The sequence below is a fragment of the Eleutherodactylus coqui genome, chromosome 2, assembly GCF_035609145.1.
Source record: "Eleutherodactylus coqui strain aEleCoq1 chromosome 2, aEleCoq1.hap1, whole genome shotgun sequence".
NCBI lineage: Eukaryota > Metazoa > Chordata > Amphibia > Anura > Eleutherodactylidae > Eleutherodactylus > Eleutherodactylus coqui.
This window is the reverse complement of record NC_089838.1, coordinates 244,978,051-244,992,890: the sequence shown is the minus strand read 5'-3', so window position 1 is coordinate 244,992,890 and position 14,840 is coordinate 244,978,051. Positions and strand designations below refer to the sequence as shown.

At 42.1% G+C, this 14,840-nt stretch overlaps 1 protein-coding gene across 1 annotated transcript in view; it reads right to left on the bottom strand.

The window, feature by feature from the left end:
- LOC136612426 (aminopeptidase N-like) overlaps positions 1-14,840 on the bottom strand; it is a 63,701-nt gene that overhangs the window by 27,536 nt on the left and 21,325 nt on the right. Inside the window, exons 3-8 of the mRNA XM_066592773.1 lie at positions 9,854-9,996; positions 8,876-9,006; positions 5,508-5,637; positions 4,733-4,887; positions 2,466-2,579; positions 390-533 (exon numbers count right to left, since the gene is read on the bottom strand). Coding sequence (XP_066448870.1) covers positions 390-533; positions 2,466-2,579; positions 4,733-4,887; positions 5,508-5,637; positions 8,876-9,006; positions 9,854-9,996 — 817 coding nt within the window. The remainder of the gene's footprint in view (positions 1-389; positions 534-2,465; positions 2,580-4,732; positions 4,888-5,507; positions 5,638-8,875; positions 9,007-9,853; positions 9,997-14,840) is intronic.

The following is a 14,840-nucleotide window of genomic DNA, read 5'->3' as shown; positions in this document are numbered from 1 at the left end:
ATGCTTGGTCCTGAATGTGCCTAACAAGTGTATACATGTGTGAACTTAAAGTGGTTTTCCAGGACTAAAAACAACTAGGGACAGGAATGGTACAAAATAAACAAATACAGCATGTAGCCTTTAGTAGCCCCCCTGTCCAGTGCAGGAACTCTGGTCCCTGCTGCTCCGATCCTGGATGAAGCTCTGATGGTCACGTGCTGTTTATTGTGCACATGACCACTCAGCCAGTCACGTGATTGCTGAAGCCTGTGATTGGCTGAGCGGTCACATGCACAATGGATCGACGTGTAACAGGGCTCCTGCTGGGCCTCCAGCCCTAGACAAGGGGTGACTATGCCTTATTTCTTCATTTTATACCATTCTCTGCCTGTATCATTACGGTAACTTACCTTACTGTACGTGATGGAATCAAAAAGTGCACTTATGTCTTCTGGAGTATTCACGTCTTCTTCTTTTGAAGTCAGTGGATGAGAAGAGGCTAAAGCATCGACAGCCATCACTCTGTGTATGTCATTAAGCACCGCCAGGTCTTTCTGTAATTGTCAAAAAACAGATTTCATTAGGCCGCCTGCACACAAATGGGTCGAATTCCGCAAGCGGATTTCTTGCACGGAAGACCTGCGAATTGCGAGTGTTTGTGAATGATCACAGATGCAATCGCTTTTCCACACAGATGCACAGCTTATCGTCCATGCGGAAAAAAGATCCCAAGCAGGTGATTACACAGAAAGTTGCCAAACACTCTGGAAAAAACCTTCTATACAAAGGGTTAATGCCCAAAACACATTCTCTTGTGCTTTGGAGGTGGTGAGAGCTTAGAACTGCCTTCACAACAGCAGACTGCTCTCTTGGCTTGGGAAAGCAATGAACCTGCCCATATTGAATTCCCTGCTATTGCACTGGACAATGATGTGACAATCCATCCTGCACTGTCTTCTCCCCTCATTCCTGCTCTCTTTTATTCAGTTTATGTGGTCTCCTAGCAAATTGACAACTATCCTTCTACAAATTTGCGCCCATCCACAATGTAACTGGGATTCGAACACTTCCATAGAAATCAATGGAGCCCGTCCATGCGAAATCTGTGCAAAAATAGAGCATGCTTTGATTTTTTTTTCACATGTCTGCTTGAAGCTGCAGGACTTAATACCTTCCAATGGGCGAATATTACAGTGGATTATCCGCACAGGAGCCGATCGTGGATTCCGCAATTCAAATCTGTTCGTGGGCAGGGGGCCTAACTCAGAGTACTGCCTCACACTTGGTTTATTGTTCTACCGAGGATGCTGAATTAGGAGCCCTGGTGAGGAACTGCACCCTCTTTTCTTTAGAAGTGCTTTTTAATTTTTTTAAATATTTCCCTGTAAAAATGAATATATTTTATACCGTGCACACTGTGGAAGCCTTTGCATGGAGGCAGAGAACATTCACACTGTATATGAAAGAGACACACAGAGTTAAACTTCTTTCTTTCTCTAAGGCCTCTTTTAGATGAGCGATGTGTTTTCACATAGGTCACATCACGTAAAAAAAAAATAAAATAACAGCAACGCTGCATTGACGCGATCTAATTCCAGCAGGAATTAGAGTTTTCTCATCCATTCACATGGCCGCATTGCGGGAAAAAGACGCTGCAGTGGCGGTCAGCAGAATGGCTCTATTTAGCTTAAATAGCTAAATAGAGCCAGCTTTCTTCTGCAACGAGTGCTGAAGCAGGTAAACTCTCTTCCACTCCCTTTTTTTTTAGTTCCTATACGAATCCATGGGAGTTCCCTGCGATTTTTGTCAAAAGATAGGTCATGGACATCTATTGATGCTGCAAGGAAAAGTTGCGGCTGAAAATCGCCAGTGATTTGATGATTTTCAGTCGCAAATTTTTTCTCATGGCTAATAATCGCCATTGTAAATGAAAGTATTGGAATTCAATGCCTTACATGGTCACAATTTTCCTTGCAACGTTTTCTCACGGCTAATAGTCATGAGAAAATGCTTGTGTGAGTAAGGCTTTGCCCTGTATTTAAAGACGTTTTGCAGGACTACACTACTGATGACCTATAGTTGATCAATAGTTGATCTCAAGAGTTCACCGCTCGGGATCCCGGCCATACAGCTGATTGAAGTGACAGCAGCCCTCAGATGATTACCGCTGTCATTTCAGTCTATACCAGACACAGCACCGTTCATTGTATAGTTGCTGTGCTTGGTATTGCAGCTAAGTCCCATTCAGTTGACGTCACAGGCCTGAGAGAAGTCTGCGAGGCTCACCCGAGCATTGCAGTCTCTTCAATCAACTGATCGGCAGAGATCCTGAATGATGCACCCTGTTGATCAACTGCTAATGACCTATTCTGAAGATAGGGGATCAGTAGTCTAGTCCTGAAAACCCTTTTAATTATCAAGTGTCCACTGTTGCCCCTCATACATATTTGTTATGCCACTTTACAAGAAAATCTTAAATAACCTACTATGTTCCAGGTATCTTCTGCATAGTCGGCTCCCAAATACTCCACATAAGAAGCAAAACCTTCATTCAGCCACAAATCATTCCACCATCGAATTGTTACAAGATTTCCAAACCACTATAAGAGAAGTAAAGTTAAGAATAGTTAATGTTAACATGCTGTGTAAAGTGGATGATCTGGCTATTGTATAAACATAATAAGTGTAAGGTTAGATGCATATAAGGAATATTCTGCTGCACTTTTATGAACCCAATTAAGACCACCCGCCATAAATATATGGCAGGAGGCAGTCACAGGTGGTGCATGGAGCAGGTTCGGGAGCCATGCCTGCTTCATACCCAGCGGGTGCTGGTTGTTTCTGACAGCTGACACCTGCCTATAATGACTGTGATTGCAGATAGCTCAGATCATGACCTTTACCTGCTTGGATGCCAAGATAAGTGATGAACCGAGCAGCCAGCTGGAGTAGGGGACCCCCTCATATGCCCCATCACCCCCCTACACCACAATCATGGGGTGCCAGTTGGTACACATGTCAGCATGAAGCCTACTGCCATGTATTGCAGTCTATTAAGCTCTGTTTGTGGCTGGATTTAATATACTAAAACATTAAGATACTCAAAATACAGAATACACAGACGTATTGCAATACAAGCAATCAAGAGATCATAAGTTTAAGTCACCTATAGGGATTTAAAAATTAGTTTCATTTTTCTAGAAGAATTAAATGAAAATAAAAAAAGCGATTAAAAGTTAAAAAAATGTTTAATCACTTTTCCATTTTTTTCCAAGGAAAAAAATCATAACTCATTATGTCCATAGAAGTCTGAACTATTAAAATATAGCTATAATTATCCCACACAATGAGCGTCCCAAGAAAACAAATAATCACAGAACTATAGGGAAGGGAGAGGGGGTGGTGTACTGCATCTTCTAAAAAAATAGAATATAAATTGACCAAAAAGTTGTATGTACCCCACAAAAGTTATGGATCTGAGAATGTAATGACAGAAAGTAATTATTTTTATGTAAAAGCGTTGTTTTTTTTGGGCAGGAATGCATAAAAAACAGAATAAATTTGGTATAACTGCATTTATACTGGATTGCAGAACAAAGTCATTTTTGCTTCCATCTGAACACCGTAAAAAAACAATGGCATAATTGTGCTTGATTTCTATTGCACCCCACTTAAATTAAAAAAAAAAAGTTTTCAATACATTATAAGTTAGATTAAATAGTAGTATTAAAAATAAAACATTTCCCTCAAAAACAGCTATGTCAACAGAAAAATAAGAAAATTATAGTTCTTAAAAATAGAGGTTTGAAAAAATGGAAAAGAAAATTCAAAAATTGATGGTCATTACAGGGTTAACTGACTTACTTGTGGACTTCGTTTTATATGCAAAGACTCATGTCCACAGGGAAAATCAGGCCCGCTACGGATTCTACATGTAGAATCCGTAGCGGGTCCCTCCTGCCCCGCGGACATAAGGCATAAAAATAAGAATTAACTTACCTCTCGCCTGCTCCGGATCTTCCCTTCGCCGCGGCTTCATCTTCTCTCCGTCGCGGCCGGATCTTCTTTCTTCGGCCCGGCGGATGCGCAGGGCACGTCGGTTGCGTGCCTCGCGCATGCGCTGGCCCGAAGAAAAAAGATCCGACCGCGGCAAAGGGAAGATCCGGAGCAGGTGAGTAAATTCCGAATTTTGGTCTCCCGCGGATCCGGACGGCTTCCATAGGCTTCAATAGAAGCCTGCGGGAGACCCGCACGAAAATGGAGCATGGTCCAGATTTTTTCATGCTCCATTTTTAAAAAAATCACTTTTATTGACCATCCGCAGGTATTTATCTACCCGCGGGTGGTCAATGCATCCCTATGGGATGCGGATCCGCGGGCAGGAGAAGAGTTAAAATCCGCTGCGGATTTTAATTGTTCTTTTGCCCGTGGACATGAGGCCTTTGCCCGTGGACATTAGAGTTCTGGTATAACTTTGTTTATAAACAGTTACCTAATATATAAAAGCAGTCATGTAGATTCAGGCAGGATAAATAAATAAGCAGTTTTTCAAACATTTCGTATACAAACCTGAAATAATGTTATATAAATATGTAACATTTTTGAGCCGTTTTTTTTCCAACCTAGGCTTGAAGGAACGAGCACAGCATGCTGTTTTGTCCATGGTTTTGAGATAAATCTGCATTGGTGGCTCCAAAAAGAACTCCTAAAACAGATGTGAATAGAGCCTAAAAAGTATAAAAACATAACCCACCTGATGTGCAAGCTCATGGGCTATTACTGTGACCACCCTCTCCTTGTTACCGATGGAAGATTCGTTAGGGTCATAAAGGAGAGCCGTATCTCTGTATGTCACTAGTCCCCAATTCTCCATGGCTCCAGCGCTGAAGTCTGGGAGAGCTACCTGGTCTAAATAAGCAAAAAATGTTACTATACGTTTGTCCATTATACACAGCCTGAGACGGTACTGGTGCATCTTGTCTCCACCGGAAGAATGGGTGGAGACATGGGTTAGCCGGGTTGATTTGGAGGGGAGCGCAAGGTGACGCCAACAACAGCACTCGCATCTTCCCTGCCGAAGCCGCTGCTGCTATTGTTTCAGCTCCCATCGCCACCCCGCTGTCAGTGTTCCCCCACGTGCGCGGTGTGCCATGTGTCAGTTCACTGGGCCACGTTCACTCTCCCCGTCACTGCCCCCCCTGCTCAGCTGGTGACTGCCAGCGCCTTACACTGCTCTGCTTCCTCCTCAGTACAGAGAAGGTGTGGGAGCGCCGGCGTGTACGGAGGACATGGCACAGCCGAGACAGTAGCCGAGTCAATCAGCAGCTGTGGGCATACCCTATACCTCCCACAGCACAATCCCAAGTCTCCACCAATTTTTGTGTTGGAGACAAGATACACCAGTACCGCCTGAGACTTGTAATGAATGTACTGTGCACCCCTTTTTTATTCTTACTCCCCATTATCCAAATGTTCTCATTTAAGTTACTATTTTAAGCCACTACAGGACACAGTTGCAATAAATATACCTGATTTTGGAAGTGGGTAACTGTAATTGTAATAATCCTGCAGAAATTCCAGAATTAGTCCCGTTTTGTCCAGTGCATAGTCTCCTTGTTTCTCATCTACAATTGCTTTTTTACGGCCCCAGATGTTAGCCTGAAGAATGTTATAATATGGTAAATATACAAAATATTTCCTGATATGTGCATAACTAGCAATAGACATTTCTTTAGAGATTACATAACCAGCTTGCCACTACTTAGTGATTGTTATTCAGCACTGATTCATTGCCAATCACTGGAAATTAGTCATTAGCAATATTTTCTTAAGGCCACGTTCACACGGGTGACAAAACAACATGATTTTCTTGCAATGCAACAGCGCTTCCAATCACATGTATGTGAAGCCCATGCTTTCCATTCGGTTCCTTCACTGCGATGCTATGTAGGCAGCTACATTGCGAGATCAAAAATTGCGGCATGTTGAATATTGCCACGATTTGCGATGTTTTGTAGCCCAGGTCTCCCTATGGAGCCATCCTCTGTGTTGAATCGTATCGCACGAAAACATGGTTTTCATGCAGTGCAGTGCAACTTTTACAGCAGGAAATCCAACTGTTTCCCCTGAACTAAGCACTAGTTACTTAAAAAAAACAAAACACAATACATCACCTAAGAGGCGCTGTCCGGTTCCGCCGCACTTCTCCTCCGCAGCTTCGGTGCACTTGCGTGTAGTTTTTCCCACGCGCTTCCTGGTGTTAGGACCGGCAGCTCTCGGGGTCTCCGCGTCCGCACCACCGGTCCTATCACCCGAGCTGATCGGGTGCGGCGCAGGGGAGCTGCGGTTTTGGTGACCTCCCCTGGCCGTCGGGGTCCCAGACACTGGCTCCGGGCGCGTGCTCATGTGCTCAGGGGGCGGCGCCTGGGTGGTCGAGTTGCTGTGGATGCAGCTGATGCAGTCCACGTTGCCATGACATCCTGACTAGCAGCATCGGCACTTGCTGCTGGATGTCTGGGATCTGCACTCGCTGCCTTTTGCCTGGGTCTGGCTGCTGGCAGGCTCCCCGCCCCAATCAGCTGCTGGGGCGGGAGTTCTGACAGCATTTAAACGTGCCTGTTTCTCTCCAGCATTGCCAGTGTATGTTTGTCTCCAGGCTACACCCGCGGTATCATCTGATTTCCCGTTGTGACCCTCTGCTTTTGGATCTGACTCTGACTTCGCCTGATCCCTGGTACCACGTATTCTCCTGTTGCCGACCTGGACTTCCTGACTTGCCTCTGTGTCTGTTTGTCTCTGTATTTGTTTGTAAGTCTGACCCCTTGCCCTGCTTCCCTAGTGAGTATAGGGACCGTCGCCCAGTTGTCGCCCTGGGGCCTAGCCCAGGGGGGCAAGTAGGTAGGGACAGGGGTTGCGGGTAGCTTTTAGGGACTTCCAGTACCCGAACCCCAGTACCCTGACACCTGGTTTGGAGGTTCATAAACCCCTCCTCCAGGAAGCACTGTCTCTGATTGGATCTTGAGCACTGCGGCTCAGCCAATCACTACAGCGCTCGATGAACTAATCACAGCCATTGCATTTAATGGCTATGATTGGTTCATTGAGTGCTGCAGTGATTGGCTGAGCTGTGGCGCTCGAGAATCAATCAGAGCTAGTACTTGTTTTTTAAACTCTGACCAGGAAGTGCTGGGTAAAAGTACAAGCAAGCTGCAGAGGAGACATGCAACGAAGCAGGATAGCGCCCCTTAGGTGAAATATGGTGTTTTGGTTTTTTTGCAGCCAGGGCTTATTTCGGGGTAGGGCTTACATTTCAAGCCCCCACGAAAATCCCGGCAAAAGAATGCTACAAAGTCACACTACTTTGTAGTGACACAAAATCATGATATCGCCGCAAGAAAACACAGCAATATCACACAGAACTCAGATAAGATATTGCTGTGAATTTCTCATGGCGATATTGCTGGCGCCTGTGTGAAAGGGCCTAAAAGAGACGTAGATTTGAAGTCCTCATACATAGACAGCCAAAGATGTTCCGAATGCATTGAGAGGCCTGGATTTCTTATTGAATTTGGGCATTTTACTGCAATATATTTATGCCAGTTTTTGTAAATTCCAAGCATGTGTAAATCTATAGAGGGAATTCATTATGTATGATATTTTAGAGTCAGTTTTGTTGCAGACAACAATGCTGTTTGTTGCAACAAGTTAATCAAAATGCGGCACAATGTTGATAGAATGGTCACATCTCTAATATGTCTATACAATTTTATGCATCCCTGCTAGTGCAGTAAAGCCGGGTTCACATCTATACTGGAACCTCCATTTGGAACTTCCGCCACAGATCCAGCACAAAATACTGGAAGAAATAGCGCTGCATGCAGCACTTTGTCTTCTGGAAAAATACCGGGCAGCGGAGTGGAAACAGAACAGACCCCATTATAGTTAATGCGGTCCGTTTGGCACTGTTTGGTTCTGACACAAGACCGACCCGTACAGCCAGGGGATTTCCCTTTCCTGCTCCCCAAATGGAGCAGGAAAACAGAACTCCCAACAAAGATGTGAAAGCCGCCTTATTTCGCTCAAACATTTTGAGACTTTCAAAGGGGTCTTTGAAAGTCTCAAAATAAAAACCAGTCTGAAAACCACACACACTCAAACTCTGCCCCCCTTTCAGGCACTTTTGAAGAGTGTCTACTGAGGCTCAACATCTGTTTATTTTTGCCAAAAATCTATAGAAAATGTTTTAAATTGATTTGCGCAAAAAAAAATGGTGCAACATACACCAGAACTTTGGTGTAATACTGAGGCCCCATTCACACGACAGTATATATGCGGCTAATTTAGCCGGGTCAAAAATGGCGACCATCTGAAGCATTGGATTCCAATGTATTCATGCAGATGAGCGATTTTCAGGTGCATTAAAAATCGTGCAGGGAAAGATAGGACATTGGCAACCAATTGTATACGATGCATGAGAAGATAGGCCTTGACATATCTTTTACCGACATACACTGGAGGATTCCATAGACTCTATGGAAGCCGAATAAAAGGGAGGGGGAGGGAGTTTTCCGGCATCCAACGCAGGAAAAGATTACATCTGGCTCTATTTAAGCATTAGAAGTTATTTTGGGGATTTCCGCCGACCAAGAGATATCCGTGCTGCAGCGTATTTTTCGCTGATATGCCGCAGCTGCCCATGTGACTGGACGAGAAAACACTAATTAAGATGGGGATTTGATTGGAGCTTTTTTCTTTCACACGATTTTTAGCGCCGATTAGCCGAACGTAAAAATACATATGGTTATGTGAAAGTGGCCTAATAGTAAATGTGCTCCGATGTGTACTGTAGATTAATGTTCAGAAGAAGACTTTTTTTTTTAAAGACATAGATACTCACTTTTACTGTTTCATTACCAGCAGGGCTAAACTGAGAAACTATAAAGGCCACCAGATACGTTGACATCTTTACAGACTGCGCAAACTTTGTCACCTGCCAAGTTTCAGCATTCCAGGTTTCATTACTCACATCTGAAAGAATAATATTTGGTCAAATTGTGTTAAACACACCTCCCCTCTGTCTAACCACTTAGATACCATGGTTGCTATTCTCTGTGGGCATCTATGGGGTTAAATGGCTGGAATCAGAGCTGTCTCCAATATGGGTCTTTGCAGCAGGGTCTCAGCTATAACATACAGTGTTGACAGTAAAGGTTCAACTCTTGAACCCATGCCATCGCATCAGTGAACATGTATGGTAATTCACATAAATGACTTTCCACCTACACAATATACATATGGCACAGGGAGGGAAGGAGTTAAAAATTGTTACTCTAATGAACTTATCGCGTCACACTCACTCAGAAAAAAATATAGTTTTATTGTCAATATTTCCTTGGGTTCCCATTGGAATCAGTCAGGGAGTCTTGCCACACACTGGTTTAATTTTGGGCTATCTGAGTAGTCAGCACTTGGGGAATCCTAGTTTACTTTCGAGTATGAAGCACTTACTGTTGCTCAACACCTACATAAAAAAACATTCCTTGCTCTCAACTTTTTGTTATATTTTTAACCTAGGGATTTATAGCACTTCCCCTTACCTTCTCACTGTACCCATACCCCACCTCTCCAGGGTAGAGAGGTAGTCCCATGCTGGGCATTGAAGTGCAGAGTATTACATATATGTTGGCCAACTCTCACATCCTTCCTGCTTTGCATACAACATTTGGGAAAATAATTATACTCTTGAATGTTCCCATACGTATATGAAGTATACTGATGTACTGTATATATGTCCATATATACTGCCTTACATTACTCTTACATATGCTTACTATTTCATTTTCTATATATATATATATATATATATAGGACTTACCTATGGGATTCATGTTTGACAGCGCCACATAATCCGGCTTGTGCCTGATAGTGATATTAAAAGTCGCCTTCAATGCTGGCTCATCGAAGCAGGGGAATGCCTTCCTTGCATCGGCAGCCTGCATTTGTGTAGTGGCTATGATCCTGTCACCAAAAAGACATTGTAATGAGAAAGTAGTGGAACCAATCATAATAGCTACATTAGTGTATAAAGAAGCATTTTTGAATAAAAGCGAAAAAAATGAGTCTAAGTCTAAAAACTCTTGATGCCACCGCATTATCTGCAATTGGTTGGACGCAATATTTAAATGGAAGAGATAAATAGTTGCCTCTTATGGTTTTGTGATATCTCCGGATATAAGATAAATCTACTGAAATCCTAAGAATTGATGGTAGCTAGAAATGCCAATAACTTCTAGAACAAAAGTATAAATACGTATATTGTTCAAGAAGGAAATAAAATAACTTGGAATTAAACTTAGTGGGAATATCAATAAGATTTATCACAGTAAGTGCTCTTTCGCTTGTATGCACCATATAATTGCTTGAACGAAGATTTGCCACACTGAACTCTCCACCAGAAGTCGCGTACTTAAAGCCGTTCACACAAGCGCATGTGTAATACATTCGCGTGTAGGGATCGTAAATTCACATAATATAAAATAAAGGAGAGAGCAAGTTTCCAGCTAATATGTCCGTGCTTGTTGATCGATTGGTTTATTTTTGTAATCAAAATGCACAGTCACCTGCTTGCATGTAACACCCTGCCCGTGGCTTAGAATGGCAATTAAACACCTAATTAGGGCCAGTTGTCTTCTTCTGTATGGAGGAAAACTCCCTCCCCCTCCTTTTTTTCAGTTTCTGTAGAAGCCTATGTGAGCTTCCTGCATATTTTATCAAAAGACAGGGCAAGACCTATCTTTTCACGCAGTTTATAAAATTGACCGAAAATAGTCATGTATGTCCTATTTTTCTCGGCACGTTTTTTTTATGGGGGCAAAAAATGTTAGTGCTGGTAGTTAGCCCATGCAAAAGTGCCCTAAGGGAAAAAATTGGTTAAACGAGTGATTTTTAGCGATAGTTGTCTCTTGTAAACGCAGGACCCAATTGGACACTGAGTGACAAATCACTCATTACGCACTAGTCGATTAACGTCAGTTCGCAATGCGGCTAATAAGTTCTTGGTCAGTATGAATAGGCAGTCGCTCACCATAGAACAACTGCATATTCACAGTGAATTGAGCCGGGCAACTGGAAGAGATATCTGGAGCGTTCCGCTTCCACTGCTATCTCTAGTATGTGTTAGAACAGGAGTGATAGTCATCGGGATGACTATCAGGTCTTTCTGTGACCGACAGTCGTCCCGTGTAAAAAAACCCTAACTTTGTCACAATTATCCATAAAAGGCGAGAATTACAGATGGGAAGCATTGCAGCTATCTACTGTGTCTTCAGTAGATGTCAGCTTCTAAAAATGATAACCAGTTCAGATACTTCCTTTTCTGCTGAAACACAATTAATCTGCTCTAGAGAGAGATTGAGATGTATATCAAAAAATCTGTTCACTCTTATTCCAGATTTGAGGGACTGATCAGCTGGGAAATGAGAATGCATGCTCAATTTGTTAACCCATGGACTCTATGGAAGGAGTTTAGGAACAAGTTTATTTCCTTATTGGGTCTTAGAATAACATGGGAAAAAGTTACTTTATGTAATAACTACAAAGCTTTTACACTACTGATGAGGACTGGTTTCAGTTACGCTGACTCACAATGGTCTACCTGCTTATTTTTCCTCACCTTCCACCCCCTCCCATCTCCACCCCATTTGATTCTACTCTTATCCTAGCGTTCAGAGAAGTACTTTATGCAATTGTTGGTTTGTCACTCATCAAACACGGTTGTAATTTTCAATTTTGCATCATTTTCAATAATGATATTATAACCTGTTTTGTATTATAAGGAATTTCATTGATTATAGATACCCTTACTTATGGAAAATGGTATAATTTTGTGATATATTATTACAAGGATTTAATATTACCATCATTATCCTAATTCACTATTTCTAAAAATGGACGAGTTTAGCTGAAAGAGGGGTTAAAACATTGGAAGATGTTATCAATGGAGAAGGAAAATGAATGCCCTCTGAGGAGGTACAAATAACTAATAGATATTTCTTTTATCCTAACCCTTTCCAATCCACTGTCTGACGTCTGAAGACATTCTGATTGAAGGCTGTACAGCTTCGATGTCAGAAGACATCCAGGAGGGTAGTCTTAATGTATATTACTGGCCGCTCTGCTGTCGGGGATGTCTTCAGCATGTCCCATACCGCAGTACTGGCTCTAGCCAACAGATGGCACCATGGTATAATGGCAGAAAGAGCAAGTCCCCTAGAAAACTCGGAATCTAAAATTAGATTGCAAAGGGTTAAACTGTTGGAGTTTGAAAGAGCTATTTGGCCATACAAGGAAGCCAATGTGTACAGTGAATCAAGAAATTAAAGATCTGCTATATCAGATATTTCAAGAATTTAAAAAAACTGTATATTATACATATATAAGAATTATCTCAGAGTGGATATGGCAATATAGAACAAGTCGGCTCAAATGAAAAAAGTTTGAATCTAGAAGAAATTGAGACAACATACACAAGGATAAATTAACCCGTTAGTGACCAAGCTGTTTGTTTTTTTCCATTTTCGTTTTTTCTTCCCACGTTTTAAAAATCATAACTCCTTTATTTATCCATCGACGTCACTTTATGAGGGCTTGTTTTTTGTGAGATGAGTTGTATTTTTAGTGATACTATTTAATGTACCATATAATGTACTAAAAAACTTTAAAAATTCTGAATGGAGAGAAATGGGAAAAAAAATGAAATTCTGCAATCTTTCGGTGTGTCTTGTTTCTACGGTGCACAAACTGCAACAAGAATGACCTTATAACATTATTCTATGGGTCAGTATGATTACTACGATACCAAACTTATGTTTTTTTACTACTTGTATTTTTTTTCAAAAATATTTATTTTTTTTAAATTATTTTTGGCCGCCATCTTCTGCGTACAATAACTTTTTTATTTTCCCATTGACATAGTTGTGTGAGAACTCATTTTTTGCAGGACATCCTGTAGTTTGCGTTGGTACCATTTTGGAATACATACGACTTTTTGATCGCTTATTGCACTTTTTCTTGAAGACAGGGTGACTGAAAAAGCTCATTTCTGGCGTTCTTTCTTTTTTCTGACAACATTCACCTTGCTGGGGTAAATAATGCATTTATTTGATAGATCGGACATTTATGGACCAAATATGTATTTTTGTTTTATTATTTAGATTCTTTTATTATAAATATGGAAAATGTTTTTGTTTTTTTACTTTTATTACTTTTTTTTAACAATTAGTGAAACTTTATTGATCCTATTTTCCCCTTTTTTTTTAGTCCCCACAGGGGACAACAACTTGCGATGCTTTGATATATCATTACATCATACTGCGATCGGGAAGGCAGTCTATCAAGCCACCCCACAGGCATGGCTTTATAGGCATTCTGCGATGACAGCCCTGGGGCCTTTCAGAAGGCCCCCAGCTGCCATGACACGCACATGTCTCCCTGTGATCTCGTCGCGTAAGGCGCTGTACGGGACCCCCCCCCCTCCAAACATCGTTCAGCATTGACAGCAGCATTTAAAGGGTTAACAGCTCCAATGAACCGCGTGGCTTATCAGAGCTATTGCCGCCGGGTGTACGCTGTAAGGCCTCAGTCACACGGGCGCATCGGCACCCGTACACCAGCGCCAATGCGCCCGTGTGACTGCAGGAAATAGACGGACGTACCTGCAGACGGCTGTCTCTCTGCAGCGCCGGAGGAAAGAACACATGACCGGCAATGAAGCCGGTCACATGTTCTTTCCTCCAGCGCTGCAGAGAGACGGCCGTCTGCAGGTACGTCCATCTGCTGGTATCAGTCACACGGGCGCATCGGCGCCGGTGTACGGGTGCCGATGCGCCCGTGTGACTGAGGCCTAAGAAACTGCAGACACCCGTGATGTATGGAGGGAGATCACTGTACGATCTCCCTTAACATACCTGCAGCTGCAGGACGTAAAAACACGATAGGCTGATCACTAAGGGGTAAACTTATCGAAAAATAAGAAAGGTCGTCAAGCCATATGACAGACTATTAGAAAATCATATACTTGGATCTATATCAAAATGCCCAAATTGGGTAAAGACCAGCAGATTTAAAACATAGATTATAGTGCTGTCCTAGGTTATGAAACTTTTTAGATGAGGCTACAAAATGATGATGTAATATTGGTGGCAATGTAATATTATGGAATATGTGGATAAAGGTATTACACTCAGATATTATGAATATTAGTAGAGTGGAGCAATGGCACAATTCTGATTACAGTAACTCTTGATGTCTGCAGAGTAAAAAAAATGAATTTGGATCATTGGATCTTTATAACACTACCATCACGTATACATGAAATATTTATATTCAGAAGACTAGTAATGTTAGAGTATAAGAGCAACTCATATTCCGTACAAGGGAACTCAAGTATTTTGCAAAAAAATACATTCTTCTCATCAGAGGAGAGAGGTGTCATGATGAAGGCTACAAACTTTATGAATTTGCAGAATAAGGTGGATAAGGCAGCTCTCACACAGGCATTTTTTCTGTGTTTTCAGCGCAACGTTAAGCGTTGTCAATCACTACCATTAATTTCAAAGGGGTTTCTCAGAAAAGCATTTTTAATGCAGCGCTTTTCAAGCGTTTTTTGTTCTATTTTCATACGTTTCTGCGTTTTAAAACGCGATGCTTTGCCCATTGAAATGAATGGTGTGTGTTTTCAGCGTTTTTTCAGTTTTGGCATTGTTAGTTTGCTTGGCTGCGTTTATAGCTGTGCTGAAAACGCAGCTGAAAATGCAGTCAACACACTGTCAAAAACGCATGACAACGCAGCGGAAAACGCAGCA